Source organism: Hippocampus comes, unplaced genomic scaffold, assembly GCF_001891065.2.
Source record: "Hippocampus comes isolate QL1 unplaced genomic scaffold, H_comes_QL1_v1.1 scaffold18, whole genome shotgun sequence".
NCBI lineage: Eukaryota > Metazoa > Chordata > Actinopteri > Syngnathiformes > Syngnathidae > Hippocampus > Hippocampus comes.
In genome coordinates, this window is record NW_017805014.1 from 49,696 (window position 1) to 66,140 (window position 16,445).

Genomic DNA, 16,445 nt, shown 5'->3' on the forward strand with positions numbered 1-16,445 from the left:
CCCCCCCCCCCCCCCACAACTGAATTTTTTTGTAGAACATAAACTTGGAAAACAACCCTCTCAAAAATTGCTCAGGAAAAAAAAATATTTTTCAAGTGAGGGAAATGCGCTTCCGTATCATCATAAAGAAGAAACCAACATTTCGTCATGATCATGACGCGCAACGAAGATCGTCTATTCATCGGCCAAAACGAACAAGGATTTTGTAGTCCATGTTTTTAATTTAAGATCCGAGTCAGCCCACCTGCCAGCATATCTCTGGAGCTCGGACGACAAGTCGCTATGACTCCGCTGGCGAAGTCATTTTTGACAAGCCCGAGGATATTTTCAGCATGTTTACGACTTCACTCTTCCCTTAGCTGTACGTTTCACGACGTAACGGTATTAATTTTGTTCTTTTGTTGGGGCGTCCTGCCCTTTTTGGTGCTCTCGCGGCACCTCGTGCAATGCTATTTTAGCTCATATGCTAATAGCACTTTGTTGACGGAAGTGCAGCACATTTTTAATACCTGCTTAACAGTAATTCATATTATTTGTATTAAATGTAATACATGAACGACCCCCAGAATAATGTATTTCCTGGTCCCTTTCCCCCGCGAATAGCCGGGGTCAACTGTAATCATATTGTTAAAATTAACGTTTTGGTTCCGTATTTATCCCAATATAGCATTTTTATTTTAAAAATGCACGACATTCTTGGCAATTTTTATTGTCCTTGTTTTCATGCGTTCATAAAATACATATTTTGTATAGAGCGCAGATGAAAAGCAACTATATAATCACAATGAAACACAAATATCCAGTGGCAGCAAGTGTTCATGACTGGCGGATGTGTCTTTGGATGACTATGAGTTGAATGTGTGTCATATTTAATCCATTTGTTTGGTTTATCTTGCACTATGTTTTTGTTTATTTAAAAAACATTGCCCACCTTTAGGTTGTGTTTAAAATATGTCTTCCAAGTCAATTCCTTACACACCTTGCATTGCTTGTAAAAATTAAGATTTACTTTGTTTTGAAAGCCATGCCCATATCAACACATTTCATTGTGTGTCTTTAAGGATTCAAAGAAATAGGATAGAATAGAATTAATGCGACCAATGTTACTTTTGTACACCTGCTGTAAATGGTGAGAGTACATAAAGGTACAAACAATCGGCAACTGGCCGATTTAATCGGCCGGCCAGGCCCTATTTATTATGGTGTAAATCTCATCTAACCTGCCTGTCCTTCTGTGTGTCCGTCTAGCTGAAATGATTGAAAACATGGACAAAAAAGCTACCTGGGACCGCTTCTACGCTGAAAACAGCCGCAAGACGTTCAAGAACTTTGAGTGGTTCTTTGGCTTTGAAACAGTGCAAAACTTTATCATGCCTGTATTACAGACCATGGCCAGTCCCGATGCTAGGCTGCAAGTCTTGGATATGGGCTGCGGCACATCCGCTTTGGGTCCATCTGTTTACCAGCGCTGTCCTGTGCCGGTTCGGGTCACGTGTGGGGACATTTCTCCCGTGGCCGTACGGCTCATGCAGGAGCACGTGCGGGCTAAAGCAGTCCAACCTGGCAACTGTTCTTCCCAGCTGGACTTTGTGGAGCTGGACTGTACGCAGCTGCACAAACACTTTGGTCCCACCAGTGTGGATCTCATTGTGGACAAAGGCACCACGGACGCCTTGTTGAAGTCCGAGGAAGGGAAAAGGAGCGCCGGCCTGGTCCTGAAGCAATGTTTGAAAGTGCTGCGCCATTCGGGGTCTCTGCTCCAGTTTTCGGACGAGGATCCAGATGCCAGGCTGGTATGGCTGGAGACGAAAGCGCGGTCTGCACGTGTCGCAGTGCAGGAAGTGGGGGAATGCAGGGGAGTATGTTACTACTGCTATCAAGTGACCCCCCCTTCTCACAATTGTGCAACACTGACTGATATGTGACTGATCCTGGTTTTGCGGTGCTAAAAAAAAATAAAAATAAATAAAAATATCCGTTTAGCTATAAAGCATTCCCGGACATTCTTGATGGAAATTCATTGATGCAATCGTTGTTTTGAAGCTCTTTTATTGAGTTAACACAGTTCAAAAGCAGACAAATTAACACAAATTTGATTTAAAAAAAAAAGACCACTTTGGGTCACTTCAACAAGCTGCAAAGACGCTGTATTCAAGACAAGAGGACGACTAAATTAGCATCACGGTGTAACGTAGGATGATTACAGATGAGGCGAATGATTCCCTCGCACATGCGCTCATTTCATGTGGAACAAGCTGAAGAAGTCGACGGGCTCCTCGTCCAGCGCGTCTTGGCAGAATTCCGGAGGGTTGAGCTGGTTGGGGTCGGAAATGCCAATGACGTTGTTGAAGAAGCTGTTGGGGGGTAAAAAAAAAAAAAAAAAAAAAAAATACAGATAAGCCACATTAGCAACCCTATCGTCATAACAAATCAAATAACCTCATCAATGACTTGCCTTGTCACCATCCATCCGAACGCCGATGTTCTGTAGGACGTGGAGACAGGAATGCATCCAAATTCAGTCACGGTGACAAAGTAAGGCGCTGCAGGATAAAGATGAGAGAGACAGTGACCACACGAGAGGCTGCTGAAGATGATTTCCAAGTCATCCGCAGTTGCTCCCTCACCGTTGTTAGGAAGCTTGCCCGTCCACGTGTTGACGAGCAGACCCTGACCCGGGCCCGACGAGCTCCCCACGACGGCCTGGCCCAGAAGAGTCGAGTTTCTCGGGACTGCCATCGGGTGGAAGTCGACCCGCAGGGCTCTTTTCTTGCACGTGTGGTCTCGATGGTTAATCTCGTACATGACGGCCTGGTGGACAGAGGACGGTCCCGTGTGTGCTTTTCCGTTTTTCAAATCTTTTACCGTCTCGGGTTCAGTGACATCACATGGCTGACCTCTCTGTAGAGAAGAAGAGCGTCGTAGGTGAAAGACTTATTCTGGTAAAATCCCATTTCCTGGAGCCTGATCCTGTGTCCCAGTGCGTCGTACAGGTAGCGGGCGAAAGCCCAAAGCTGTTCGTTCTGCGTGGCCTACACAAAAAGATAAGATCTCAGTGAGCTCATTGAAATCCTTGACAACACAATGAGATGGAAAAAAAAAAAATGTACCAAAGAGAGTTGGCCGCTCAGAAGAGGAGGACTCTCTGTCGGGAAGAAGCAAAGCAAAGTTGAACACAGTCAATAAGAGATATCATGGAAGCAGTGGGAAAAAAAATCTCAGTATAGTTACCGCACGGATGAGGCTTCTGGGCCACGCATGTTGCCAGAAAGCACGCGAGCACAACTAAAAGTTTCATGTTTGCACGCCGTCGCTGCTCACGGGGGAACAATAAGCGAGTGAGGCGGAGTCACTTCCTTATAAGCGCGCACAAACTGGGATAAGGTTCGTCCTCTTCGTGCCGTTTAATTGCCACCTGCCTTGTAAAAACGGATTCCGCCGAGTCACTCATTTCAACTATTGAGAGTGTGAGTTGCTGAGTGGGGTCATGGGAGGCCAAGAAGGTCATGGGAGGCCAAGAAGGTCATGGATGTTGTTCAAGTGTGAACGTGGAGTCACATCGGTGACGACCGGGGAACAAAACTGCCCGTTTACATTCGTGGAAGTATCACAGCTATCACATTTCAATAGCTTCTCCTTTTCTATGACGGAACCGATACCATCCCACGCTTGCTGTTAGCTTCCGTGTGTTGATTGCAAGCTCGTGGGTCTGGTGGCTGTTCCATTCGTTGCCGAAGAAGCATCCCCCCCCAACCATTCTTTGATAACACACGTACTACGAGTAAAAGACACAACACTTCTCGCGCAGAGTTCAGTATCAGCTCCGGCATATCACAACACACGCAGCCTAGACACATTTGAGCCGCTCAAATTACATTCATGGAAGGACACGCTGTGCTAAATAGATTGCCTGCACCTGATTTATTCTCAACACAACGGACCTGAGGTCAAAGCATACATTTGGGTAAAGTTTAAGGGGAGGTTGGATTTATCATTATTATTTATTTTTACACCACCACCTGTGATGTTTTTTTTCTGGATGAGCATGCAGTCAGAGTCGCCATTTTATTTGTTGGAAATCACATGATGAGCAGGAAGTGTGACACAATGACAACAAGGTCAATCATCACTGATAAAGAAATCACATGACGACTAGTGATTGTGTGCATGCGTGCGTGTGTGGGTGTGGGTGTGGGTGTGTTATGCAGTACACTGAACATGTATTCAGGTCACATTCAGGTGACTTTTGCTCCGAGTTTGTGTTGGCCGGGAGATTCCTGGGAGCTCAAACCAGTCAGACCACAACTCAAAAGTATTTGTGAGGCTAACGCATAGCGGTGATAACTAGCTCCATGTTGAAAAACGATCCAATAGCAAGTGAACATGGATGATCCCATAAACATACATTCTCACATTCCAAAAACATGCATGGCAGGCTGATTGAACACTCTCAATCACTAGTTTCAAACTCGAGGTCCGGGGGCCAGATTTGGCCCGCCACATCATTTTATGTGGCCCGCAAAAGCAAATCAAGCATGTCAACTTCCATGATCTCTACCAAAATTTAAAATTCTCATATGTAATAAATAGGAGACATATCATCAGCATTTTCTTGTTACCAAACCCCTCATTGCACTAACTAAAATAATAGTTGAATATACCTTTATTATTGACTTTTTGGCGGCCCTGTGGTCCAGTGGCTAATGCGTCGACCTCACAGTGCAGAAGTACCGGGTTCAATTCCAGCTCCGGCATCCCTGTGTGGAGTTTGCATGTTCTCCCCGGGCCTGGGTGGCTTTTCTCCGGGTACTCTGGTTTCCTCCCACATTCCAAAAACATGCATGGCAGGCTGATTGAACACTCCAAATTGGCCCTGGGTGTGAGCGCGGACGGTTGTTTGCCTCTGTGTGCCCCGCGATTGCCTGGCAACCGGTTCAGGGTGTCCCCCGCCTACTGCCCGAAGACAGCTGGGATCGGCTCCAGCACCCCGCCGCGACCCTTGTGATGATAAGCGGATCAGAAAATGGACGGATGGATGGAACCTCACATGTGAGCAATCTTTCATCACCATTTTTATTGATTCGAGCGTCAGTGTTAGAAACAACATCAAGGAAGGCTTGAATTTCTGATGCTTCACTGTGACTGTTTGGGCACCGGCGGCAGGTTGAGGAGCCGGCAAACGCTGTTGCACTCCGGTCCGTGTTGCTCCCGCAGAAAGGAAGCGATGCCCCCGTGGGCGAGGTTGGAAGGGCCGCGGGGGGTTCTGGTGGAGTGTATCTGCGGGTCGGTGAGGTACGTCAGCCCTTTGCCGTTGGCCGTCACCCACCCTGGGAGGACAGCAAAAAGTATTTGACGTTTTATAACTTCAAAAGTCCAGCTTGCGCCCCCCCAACAGACCTTGCAAGTCCACGACGACGTCCTGGCCGTTGGAGTGCAGGTAGGTGAAATGTCCGAAGGCCAGGCCGTATTCCGTCGCAGGGAGAGCGTCGTTCTTCTTTTTGATGTTGTTGGTGAGCTTGACAAATTGGCCTAGCATGTAGGGCTCCACGGTGATGCAGCCCGCGATGACATCTCCATCCAGAATCTGCTCGCCGGCACAGAGGAGAAGGCGCGCTGTTTTGCGTGACGTGCGTTCCGGGAGTGGTTTGGGCTTACCAACAGCGCCTCTGAGGGCAGGAAGAACATCTGGGCCATGACCTCCTTGTCGTAGAGGCTCTTGTTGAATTCTGTCACGTAATACTGGGCCGTCATTTGCCTCTCCACGTCTCTCAGGTGAAACTGGATCTGCGTCGGCTTCCGGTAGTCCTTCCCGACGTAACTGCGGATCGGCACAAAGTCAGATATCATTGGCGAGACGACCGGTGTTTTGTTTTCTCTGCACACCTGCTCAGCCGTTCTTCCTGGTGTAAGAACTGGACCCAGATGGCGGTTCTGTGGGTGCCGTGCAAGCCCATCGACTCGCCAATATAGGCACAGGTCTCCCTCGCGGTCCATAGTCCCGAGGCTTTGGAGAACTTTAAATGTAGAGCATCTGGCAGAGGCGATAATCGTTGCGATCGGTGGGATGGCGTGGACAGAGCAACGTATAACGTTCGGACTTGAAACTTACTGTGGGCCGTGCCGTACTGCTCAAGTTTGAACTTCTTGTCGCTGCTCAGTCTCTTCAGCAAACATTCGTGGCAAACCCCAGCCAGGAGGCTGCGGTAGTCCTCCGGGGACAAGTCGTACTGCCTCAGCGGATCAACCTGAGCCAGGGTGTTTCTCTTGAGACAGCCGTTGCACCGGGGGTTCAAGGTTTGAGGATCAAGGATCGATTCCTCCGGTGTCCCATGAGAATCTTCTGTAGAGGGTTCTGTGGTGTTGCAACTGCCGGCATCGACTTTAGGGGTCTCGAGAGGTTTGGGCAGGCCTAGGAATTCCCATCCGGAAGCGGGGTCATATTCTGAATCGCTAACTTCGCAATCTTGCGTTCTCATGAGAAAGAAGCTCCCGCTCGACTCGGATGATTTGCTGCTCTGGCGGCTTCCGGCGAACCGGGATGATCTCAGGCCCGCTGAAATGTTTTCCCATGACGACTTGGAGCCAAAACTGTTGCTGAGAGAGCTTGAGCTGAGTATCAGCTGGGATAAGGACCGCGGTAGTCCGTCCGCTGATGGGCCCGTCGGCCCGGGGTCATCATCGGGGGCGTCGGAGTCCGCCGTTGGTATATCTGCTTCGAGTATTTCAAACCTGTCAGAGCTGTGATTGGAACTGGAGGAAAAGCGGGTGGCGGGTCTTTGCGGCGTGAGGATCGCAGGGCTGCCAACAGCCCATCTCCCTGACCCGCAACTTGTGGAGGAGAGCTTCTTCCAGGAAGAGCCGAGGCTGTTTGCACTTGCGACACTCCAGCGGAGATCAGGCGGTCGAGAAACATCGGCGGACACCTCTCTTGAAGAATTACAAGCCTCTGCGATGCACTCAGTGTCGAGAACATCCACGGTGGTCCCGAATGCTGTGATGCAAATCCCTGCTCCATCTACCTCCTCCTTCCCAGCCTTACACTTAGCGTCCGTGGTCTTACACAGTGACACGTGATACTTCTGAAATCTCTGCAGCACTCTGGAGAAGCCGTCCAAAGTTAAGCCGACCATGGTGTCATTCACGTCTCTGAAGCTATCGGGGATAAAAGAGCGACTGTCGGAATTGACGAACGGCTCCACGCGCAACTCCAGCTTGACTCGGGTCATCAGTCGCATGATTTCGGCACAAAAGCCGCCCCTGTCCTGGGTGTCCGCGTGGGAGTAATCGTAAAAACGAGCCAAAGCTTCTTGGCAAGCCCGCGTCGCCCCCGTCACGTCCTCGGAGGCTGCGGCGAGCCATTTGTGAGTGACGACGAGCGAATAAGCCGCCTTGATGAAGGTGTGCAGCTCCTGCTTGCTGGTGACATCGTCGCCCTCGGTTTTGCTGAGGAGGCCCACTTCAAAGGCCTCCTTGGCCTGTTGGAGGTAGAACGCCCTCTTTGCTGGGGGGCACGCCACGGAGAAACTGTACGACAACAAGCAGGTCCCAAGGGCGGTCTACAACGGGAGGAGGGATAAGCCTCACCGGGTCTTAAGCACCATCTTGTCAATAAAACCTACCACATTGGTCAGCACATAGAGCGACGTGTATTGGCTGTATACCACCGCCATTTTGGCCGCCTTAGCTGCCAACAAAAGGCGATGGGTTGCGTCGCCGAGCAAAGTCTGCGTACATGGAGAAATGCTCACAGTAAAACTGGTCCAATTCCTTTAAAAAAAAAAAAAAAAATCAGTCAGGAGTTATACTCACTAAATCAATGTCTTGGGTGGTCTTAAAAGCATGGAAGTCCTCATCATTCATGGACAGCAGGATGTTCGCGAGGATGCCAAGAGAGGTGCCGATACCCTGTGAGGTCAACGCAAGTACAGGGGTCAATTATGGCGCGCAAAGCGAATTCTAAAAGGGCCACCAGGGTCACCTTTTTATCTGGCTGAGGCAGCGTGTAGTACCCAACCAGAGAAGCCCAGATGAGCTGCGCGGCCTCCAGCCACAGGCCTGCGAGCACATTTACATGGCAGAGGTGTCAAAATGAGGCGACTGACACACAGCGGGAGAAAAGAATCCGACCTAGTTTTTGCAAAACCATTCCGCGCACTTGCAGGCTGACGGCCTGCACAAGAGCACGGTCACTTTCCGAATGGTACACCCAACATCCTGCCAAAAGATGGAGGAAAAAAAACAAAACATTGATTCAGTTTATACGGGGGCTGCGTTATCAGACATTAAATGCGCGTTCACCCGTGGTCCCGCTGTTGATGATAAGATGGCTCAATATGTGCTCGGCCTTCTGCAGTTTGCCTAAAGGAGAGACGATGATTTCAGTTATTCAGCATTTTTCAACTGCTTGAGTACAGCCAAGTCCCATTCACCAAAATTGAAGTACACCCGGGCCTGTCGTATGATCAGCTGAGGGGCCACCGGGGCGTCTGGGTAGCGTTTATGAAGCAGCTTGCAGATCTTCAACAACTGCCCTGACTCGTCTGTCCAGTAGAGAAAGCGGTCCACCAAAAAGATCACCGCGAGAGCCGCCTGCGCTTCCTGGGCCATGATCGCGGCCTCCAGGACATTCTGGTGACATAGCAAATGTGGGCAAAGTCAAGGGCCTGTCTCACTGGCGCGGAGAAGTGTTGGCGATCTGAGAACGACTGGTCGCGGGGACGTCTCCGTGCTATTCTTTTTGAGATTAGCCGCGTAGGTAGGAAGTCGCGGTAAGTGTCACGGGGACTAATTCTGTTTGTAACATGGGGGAGAGGACTCAGCGAGATCTCTGCGACATCTCCGAGACCTACTGGAGACCAAATCGCTCCATGACTTCACAGCAACATCTACACGACAACACATGACCCGCGAGACCGCGTGACCGATAATTATGACACCTTCACTCGGGTTCAAATTAGTTTCCTGAGATGTCACAATAGAAAGCATGCAACATTTTGAGTCTCCTGAGTCACCGCGACCGATCAGATCGTTCGCTGCAATTGCAGTGAGAGACAGAGTCACAACGTGCGCCCATCACCAGGAGCTGAGGTAGATGCTGTCCGACGAGCTCGCTCGAGTTGCTCTTGTCATCGGAGCTGATGGCCTGCTTGTACTGCCACTTCTCAGGCACAAAGGGCCACCTCATTTCCAGGGCCTCCCGCAAAAGCAAAGTCAGCTCCACACACAGGGAATCTGCAACACGAACACAAGCACGTCATCAGTCGCGGCTGTGATGGAACAGCGCCCTCTTGTGTCAGACCTCTGACACTGCAGTAGTTGTGCCTCACGGCCTCAGTGAGTTGAGTGGAGGCTTTTGCCTCTGCCGCCCTGAGGCATTTCTCCAGCAAACTTCCCGCTTCCCGGTTGGCCATTCTGGAAAAATCGATCAACACAGAGCCATTATATTGTTGTTTTACAGCTCACATATTCAAAGTCATTTCGGGTCGCGTTACCTAAGTCCAATAAGTTAGCGACTACCTACTAACGAAGGGAGGTAGTCGCAGTAGGTGTCAACTTTCTAGTTCAGGGCGTACTCTGGCATGATACGTTCAAGGAAATCGGAAAGATTACTACTCTACAAAAGGAGCGTTTGGAAAACATCTCAGCCTGCATTTCGATTCAGTCTGCTTCATCGTGGGGATATAAACGTCCATTTGGTGTTGGATTCATGTATTATCAGTTGATGAGCTTGACAGCGGCGCGTGACGCGCGAGCACGCAGCGGCCGCTCAACGCGGGGTGTCTCCGTGACGCCACCAAGAGGCGGGACCGCGGAGCTGCAGTGCGAGTCTCACACAGCTGGAAGGGAGCACCTGGCATGCTGACCAGATGACTGCAACGACCGACACGCATCCTCGTGAGAAGTCGCTGCTTTAGCACCAAGGGATAAGAGGCAGTCAAATGGAAACGTATCCGCTTTGGCAATTGCAAAACACACGTTGCTGGGACTTCTGATAAGTTCTCATTTCGAGCGCCGTTTTTTTTTGGTTTGTTTTGATAGGGGGAGCTAATGTCCCTCCTCACTTCACAGTGGGCAGCAGTGTTCCAGTTGCATGGGAAGGGCATGGGAACCGTTCTCCTGTAAAGGTAAGAAATGTGCACAGTCGCTTTTCTTATTCCTCGATAGCACTTTTTGGCTGTAACCGCGACGTGACGCGTTTGTACGGCGATTTACCCAACTGAAGCTGCCGCGTCAGTTAGAGTGGGAAGAAATTGGGGGTTTATCAATCGGCACCTGATATGGTGCCTAATGAAGAAGCCGAGCGGTTAATTCAGCAACCAGTCTTGCTACTTTGAACCCAACAGCCGATTGGTGTGTTGGTTGCCACTGCTTTGCACAAGCACAGCTGGTGATAAAAAAACAAAAACAAAAAAAAAACACTGACATTCCATGCATACACGAGAGGATGGAGGAATGCCTGCGCCGAAAATAGACGTAGTTTGTAAATGTGATTTGGACGTGTTAGGGAACTCCCTTGTAACTTCTTCGCCACCACTTGCCTGCACCCTCATGACGGCTCCGTGAAGCAGGCTGCAGGTGTCTTGGCCCAGTGGGGATCTGAAAACAAATTTGGGTGCCAGGCCTGATGATGACTTCAGTTGCAACGTCTTTGCTCACAAATGTATGCGTGTTTGTTTTTTTGGAGTCAGAGCAGACGGATTTAGGCACTAATCTGCAGCCTTAAAGTCTTAGCAGATGTCAGGAGGCATGACTACAGAGAGGAAAAAAAAAAGACCCTTTTCTGGCATTTTGTAAACCAGATGCTCTTATTTTGGACGATGGTTCATGAGGACGGATACCATCATACCGTTTGTGTACTGACAAAGATGAATGAATCAATCCTAAATTGATTTCATGAAGCATTTCCATCTACGAGATCACAATATAGCTGAAGCGGCGGCGTCTCCAATCTTCTTTTCATCTTCCTCCCGTCAAGTGCTGCAGTGCAGCTACTTCAGGCCACCCTTGACATGAACATCGTCTTGCGGCTCACCTCCTCCGCCTCCACCTGCGTCCACGTTGCACTTATATATCAGGCGCTCGGGCCCCTAATTGGCTCCATTGTTGAAGCGCGGATGCCTGATGCCAGAAAATATTAGAGAAGGAAGAAGAAAGGATGGAAGGCAGACATAAGACACAATCAGCTCATTCCTTGACCTGATGGGATCTTTTCCTTTCAGTCCGCCTTTCGTCAACAGGCTTTGGAATCGCTTTATCAAGGCACTTTGCCTCCTCACCGTTAACAAGACGAAGGGAAACAAGGAAAGCGGGTGAGGTGGAACTCGGGGAGCCATAAAATCAAGCCGTGGTTAAAAAGGATGTGCCTAATTGCTGGACGGGTAGAATCACGCAGCCCGAGTTCAGTGAAGTCAGAAAAGTGCGACTGATGCGAAAGTACAATGGCTGGCAGTTCTGAGGTTTGTGGTCGGCTCAGTTAATAAGGTTCGAGAACATAAACAGGAACTTAGGCGGAGCTGAAATGAATTTTCAGGCGGTATGCAGGTGGGTCGGGTGAAGTGAAACTCAGAATTCAAACCCCACCCAACTGCAGCACTGTAAAAAAGAAAAAAAAAAAAACGTGGGTGGACTCGAGGCAACAAACGTCAATAACATTCAAGCAAATATTTCAAGTTTTGGCTTTCCCGTGCTACGCTAGGCCATTGTTGCCATAAATGTTCATATGTTACATTTCAAAGTTGTTCCAACATAGATGACTGCTTGAGCCTGCACCCCAAAAATGCAAAATGCAAGTTTTGTTTTTCGCCGCGAGGAGGAAATGAAGTGCGGCTCAACAGTGTCTTCGCCTGTTACATGCAGATAAACGTAAAACTGGAGCAGTAGATGCGCAAGCCGCATTGAAAATAACACTTAACGGTTTATTCAGAGATTTATCTCTCTGCGTGAAGAGCTTATCCAAGCAAAAAAAAAAAAAAATGGCAAGGAAACAGAGGAACTAAGATAAGCAAAGCCGCCACCGGCCCGCTTTGCAATTCACTTGGGATCCATAATTCTTAATGGCTGTCCCAAAAAAAAAAAAAAAAAAAGGCAACGACGAATATCTGTCTGTGGAATTTGTGGATGCCAGCAGAAACAGGAAGTGACTTTGATGGATTCAGCATTGCCAAGCAAGCAGAAGATGAGTGAAATCTTCAACAGAGTCAAAAAAATAAATAAATAAATCAAGAAAACCAACAACTTAGTTGCAATTGCATATTTCATCTTTGTTCTTGTACTCCCAGTGCAGTCAGGGTTTCACAAAGGAAGTTGTGTGATCAGAAAGAGGAAGTGAGAACGCAAGTCTTTAAATTGCATCCATTCTAAGTGTGTCAACACACACACACACACACACACACACACGGACGCACCTTTCCTGTGTTTGTTGTGGAGCAAGCGGTCACATCTGGCCAAACGACAGACGTTTGAGCAGGAAGCGGAAAACAAAAGCGTCGCAGAGCCTGACACAGTGACCCATTGTTAGCGGCGCATTGTCGCAGGCTTTCGCACTTTGGATTTGGAGGCGCACGCTATATTTTGCGTTGTCCGCTCGAAGGAAAGCCTCTCCTTTCTCAAGAGCACTTTGAAACTGTCATTCATGCCTTCGTCACATCTTGGCTGGATGACTGTCATGCACTTCACTTTGGAGTCAGCCAATCCTCCATTCAGCATCTCCAGTTGGTCCTGAATGCTGCTGCCGCTCGCCCCTTGACTGGTACTCGTAAGAGGGAGCACATTTTAGAGTTCTTTTGAAGATCCTGTTATTTGTTTTGAAATCTTGAGGTGGCCTCGCTCCACCTTACCTCTCTGAGCTCCTCCGCCCCTGCCCGGCGCCTCGGGTCTGCGGACCAGACGTTGTTCGAAGTACCAAGAACTAAGCGGAGGCTCAGAGGGGATCAAGCCTTTTCCGTTGCTGGATGACCTCCCGCTGAACGTTCGGCAAGCCCCCTCCCTGCCAATCTTTAAAGCTCGTCTTAAAACTCATTTTTGTAAACAGCGGCGGTTGTTTGAAAGTGCTCCATAAATACAGTTCGGCTGAGTTGAGCTAAAGTCTCCGGTCAAGTAAACATCAGATGCTCATTGAATATAGCCCGCCACCGCGAGTTAGAATGAATTGTAGACCGCCATAAAAATGACAGTAAGCGCATGCATCGTCTTGCTGACCCGTTTACGGCCTCAACTGACGCAGTCGCTATGCACGCACAGCGGCGAAAGCTAACGCCCGTAAATAGCCAGCCCTTGATGACTTCCGTGTCACTCAACAGGCCAGGCCTGCCTTTTAACGCCATCCCAAATGTCTTCGTCATCCAACACCGGCGACCAGATCAACATCTGAAATTGAGGGGGCGGGCCAGAGGGGGTTGAGGCAAATCAATAGCTGCACACATGAGCATAATCTCGAGGAAATGAGCCCATTATGGGTCATCAATCAATGCGAGTTTCGATCTGTCTCGTGGAGCTAGGAAGTCATTTGTTGGTCTCTTTAGAAAAGAGAATACAAACTGGTGAAAAAGTATTTTGGGAGGGTGGGGGGGAGGAAAGCCAGCAAACCAAGGGGTGATGTGACATTTTGCAGCCACGTCGCAGATGGCGCACAGCCAGAACGGGCCCGTCAAGCTGCCCTTACTCCCCATGCCGCCGCTCTCTATAAGCTAGCGGATCGAAGGGCTTGACTTGCCATCGCCAGGCAACCACGCATGACACAAAAAAGCTCCCCCGGTGTGCGCAACCTGGCAAAACCGAGGGGCAGCGACTGAGGGGAAATACACGAAACGCCGCGTGGAGACAAAGAGCAAAAGGAGATTGTGGAGTGCGCTCATTTTTTAGGACAGTTTGTTCTGTGGAAATGACGTCAATTTTCAGCTCCCATCCACTGTTGCAGCAATGACCTGACCTGAGACGCTGACACTCTGCCGCCTTGCGTTTTTGACAACACCACCAATATATATCGGGACACTTCATGTTTTCCATTGTAATGTGAATGATTGGTTTTTCTGACCTGCAAAGTCAGTACAGTGGTACCTCTACTTACGAAATTAATTGGTTCTGGAAGAAATTTCTTAACTGGAAAATTTTGTCAGTAGTAAGACACGTTTTCCATGTAAATGCCCTAATCCGTTCCAAGCCCCCCTAAAATTCAGACGTAAATGTTTCCTAAAGTATAAAAATGCACCAAGATATAAAACAAATACTTGTTACAATTAGACGATTGCCCTCTTTAGTTCATGTTCCCTCTCAGAAGTGGTTTTTGCCTGACGTTTTGTCGAGAACTGATCCAAGGACGTTTGCTTTTGTCGGCTTGGAACAATCCTTTGAAAATATCCAAGGCAAACATCAGCGTAGTGAGCGATCGCCCGACTGGTGAACACTTTTTTTTTCCTGGGTGATTCACATTTACGTAAAACTATCGTAACGCCTCATGGCTGAAGCGGCGAATGATGAGGACGCTGCCAAAACACATATCTATCTATCTATCTATCTACACACATAGACACGTAAAGTAGAGGTCCCTCTTAGCCAATGGGATGCCAGGAAGATCCTCGGGAATAGCCAATGGCAGAGCAGCTATAAGTATGTTGCGTTCAGGAAAATTCGGAGCTGCGAGTAACGGCCATACGGTATTTTTACCTTTCGTATCTTGAAATTTCTTTCGTAACAAGGGGCAATATTTTCCTGTTGAGGCGTTTCGTAACTTGAAAATTTCTTATGAGGAGACGTTCGGAAGTAGAGGTACCACTGCATACGTAAGTGACTTTGAAAAGATATAATCAGCTACGTCGGGGTCCATTAAATGGTTCCATGGCGTATATGAGTTTATTGGCTCTTATAGGACAAAAGGCTCTTCCTTACAATGATTTGCCCGCAGAGGCGAGGCCGGGAGCCAGTGAAGCCTGTAATTGAGTGTGTCCGCCCACTGCTTTGCAGCAGAGACGGCACAGCGGACTCTTTCATCGCTCCACGCGCGCACCCACGTGTAGAGGCCGGTGGGGGGGGGGTGTCGTTGCATCCGCAACTCACAAAGTCAAAGAATGTATATTCAGGATTGACACTGTGGTTGCCAAGGTTCCCTCCTCTTGAAGATACCCGTACATGTTGCAGAATCGTATTGTGCACGTTTGCTAATATGACGTATGATGACTTGTGTTGCATACCGCAGCTGCGTTGGAGCAACAAGATAATCCACTGTGGTTTCCCGTCATTGGCTCTGGTGGCTATCACTTTTGACCGACGAGCCACAGTGGGGTTCACGTTGCGAAAGTGGCCGCAAGACCAAGGTTCATTATAATTAGCGAAAATTAAAATAAATAAAATACAATAAAAACAAAAAGGCTAAAAAAAAAAAAAAAAAAAAAAACCAACTCAAACTTGTGTTTTTAAAACAAACAAAAAAAAAACGAACATCTCCTTCGACACACATTGCATTTTGCTCTACGTCCGTACAAAAGAAGCATCTTGAGAACTTTAGTTGACTTTATCTACACAATAATATGTGACCTTTTTTATCTCACACTCTACAAATACTCCATATGTTTAAGAAAAAAAAAACTAAAACTAATACTAAAACTAAAGCAAAGGGCTTTTAAAAAACAAAAAAACTCAACTGCTCTGAAAACTAATCAAAGCCAACGGGAAAAAAAAAAAAATCATGAAAAGTCCCAAACGATTCTAACCCTGCACACCGCCAAAGTTATTGAAACTCTTTTTGTGTACAGCGTGAGACGGCACGTGAGCTATCTGGGAAGGAACCGAGACAGAGGACAGTTATGGAGCCCGCCACGTGTGAGCAGTCCACCACAGTGGACGACTTGGTGGAGGCGTGCATCCAAGCCTTTGGTTTGTCGTTGTCGCCATTTCTTTATTGACAATCTTTGGTGTCAACATGCAAAATATTCTTTTGGGGTCTTTTTTTTTTTTTTTTTTAAGATGAGAAGGGGGCGTTGGTGGACCCTTCCCTGGTGCGCATGTTCCTTATGATGCACCCTTGGTACATCCCGTCGACTGACATGGCTGCCAAGTTGGTGCACAAGTATCCTCCATTTTGATTGAAGTGGGTATCAAAAAAAAAAAAAATGGAGAAAGCTCAAAAGCTTTCATGGTAGACGGTTTCCCCTTGACTCTTTTGCCAGATGTCAAGAGGAGGGCTGCACGGCGGAGCGTCGGAGCAGAATATGCCACCTTGTCCAGTAAAAAAAAAAAAAAAAAAAAAAAAAGTCTTTCATTCACATGACTGGCGGTCTTTTGCAAAAGAGTCACACGGCGTTTTACGCTCGACAGGTATTGGATCTCAGAGTTTCCTGCCGAGTTCAACCTGAACCCGGAGCTGGCCGAGCAGATGAAGGGCTTTAAGGACCTCCTTAGCACGGAGGGCAACGAGCGCCAGAGCCAGCTCATTGACATCGAGAGCGTGTAAG

The 16,445-nt window shown here is 48.3% G+C and overlaps 4 protein-coding genes across 8 annotated transcripts in view; 2 read left to right on the plus strand and 2 right to left on the minus strand.

Moving 5' to 3' along the window:
* LOC109511894 (methyltransferase-like protein 12, mitochondrial) overlaps window positions 1-2,109 on the plus strand; it is a 3,653-nt gene extending 1,544 nt beyond the window's left edge. For 2 of the 3 annotated variants that reach the window (XM_019863252.1, XM_019863251.1), the window contains exon 3: window positions 1,337-2,109. In XM_019863252.1, the coding sequence (XP_019718811.1) occupies window positions 1,337-1,925 (589 nt within the window). In that variant the 3' untranslated portion in view covers window positions 1,926-2,109. Of the gene's footprint in view, window positions 1-215; window positions 362-1,248 lie in introns of those variants that run through there. The other variant, XM_019863250.1, reaches the window with a different exon arrangement.
* LOC109511896 (ependymin-like) lies at window positions 2,033-3,365 on the minus strand. Its single transcript, XM_019863253.1, has 6 exons — window positions 3,232-3,365; window positions 3,111-3,145; window positions 2,898-3,032; window positions 2,628-2,811; window positions 2,456-2,543; window positions 2,033-2,354 (listed from the first exon to the last, which is right to left on the minus strand). The coding sequence occupies exons 1-6, from the start codon at window positions 3,296-3,298 to the stop codon at window positions 2,237-2,239; spliced, it is 627 nt and encodes a 208-aa protein (XP_019718812.1). The 5' UTR covers window positions 3,299-3,365; the 3' UTR covers window positions 2,033-2,236.
* A 1,690-nt stretch (window positions 3,366-5,055) lies between these two features.
* alpk1 (alpha-kinase 1) lies at window positions 5,056-9,552 on the minus strand. The gene is made up of 14 exons (XM_019863244.1): window positions 9,495-9,552; window positions 9,299-9,413; window positions 9,077-9,231; window positions 8,430-8,628; window positions 8,299-8,358; window positions 8,128-8,214; window positions 7,979-8,055; window positions 7,810-7,905; window positions 7,620-7,724; window positions 6,110-7,556; window positions 5,884-6,031; window positions 5,656-5,818; window positions 5,398-5,584; window positions 5,056-5,327 (listed from the first exon to the last, which is right to left on the minus strand). The coding sequence occupies exons 2-14, from the start codon at window positions 9,408-9,410 to the stop codon at window positions 5,134-5,136; spliced, it is 3,030 nt and encodes a 1,009-aa protein (XP_019718803.1). The 5' UTR covers window positions 9,411-9,413; window positions 9,495-9,552; the 3' UTR covers window positions 5,056-5,133.
* A 205-nt stretch (window positions 9,553-9,757) lies between these two features.
* Window positions 9,758-16,445, plus strand: part of LOC109511891 (RAS guanyl-releasing protein 2) — a 14,432-nt gene continuing 7,744 nt past the window's right edge. For all 3 annotated transcript variants that reach the window (XM_019863246.1, XM_019863245.1, XM_019863247.1), the window contains exons 1-6: window positions 9,758-9,894; window positions 10,039-10,124; window positions 15,747-15,867; window positions 15,958-16,060; window positions 16,161-16,217; window positions 16,309-16,440. In XM_019863246.1, the coding sequence (XP_019718805.1) occupies window positions 9,867-9,894; window positions 10,039-10,124; window positions 15,747-15,867; window positions 15,958-16,060; window positions 16,161-16,217; window positions 16,309-16,440 (527 nt within the window). In that variant the 5' untranslated portion in view covers window positions 9,758-9,866. The remainder of the gene's footprint in view (window positions 9,895-10,038; window positions 10,125-15,746; window positions 15,868-15,957; window positions 16,061-16,160; window positions 16,218-16,308; window positions 16,441-16,445) is intronic.

Excerpts from the sequence above, each read along its gene's own strand:
- LOC109511896 (XM_019863253.1), bottom strand. The coding sequence starts at position 3,298 with ATGAAACTTTTAGTTGTGCTCGCGTGCTTTCTGGCAACATGCGTGGCC. Across the intron at positions 3,146-3,231 it reads CCAGAAGCCTCATCCGTGCG|AGAGTCCTCCTCTTCTGAGC; the intron begins GTAACTATACTG and ends TCTTCCCGACAG. Across the intron at positions 2,544-2,627 it reads GGGCAAGCTTCCTAACAACG|CGCCTTACTTTGTCACCGTG; the intron begins GTGAGGGAGCAA and ends TTTATCCTGCAG.
- alpk1 (XM_019863244.1), bottom strand. The coding sequence starts at position 9,410 with ATGGCCAACCGGGAAGCGGGAAGTTTGCTGGAGAAATGCCTCAGGGCG. Across the intron at positions 8,629-9,076 it reads AGCATCTACCTCAGCTCCTG|AATGTCCTGGAGGCCGCGAT; the intron begins GTGATGGGCGCA and ends CTATGTCACCAG. Across the intron at positions 7,557-7,619 it reads TCTATGTGCTGACCAATGTG|ACCGCCCTTGGGACCTGCTT; the intron begins GTAGGTTTTATT and ends CTCCCGTTGTAG.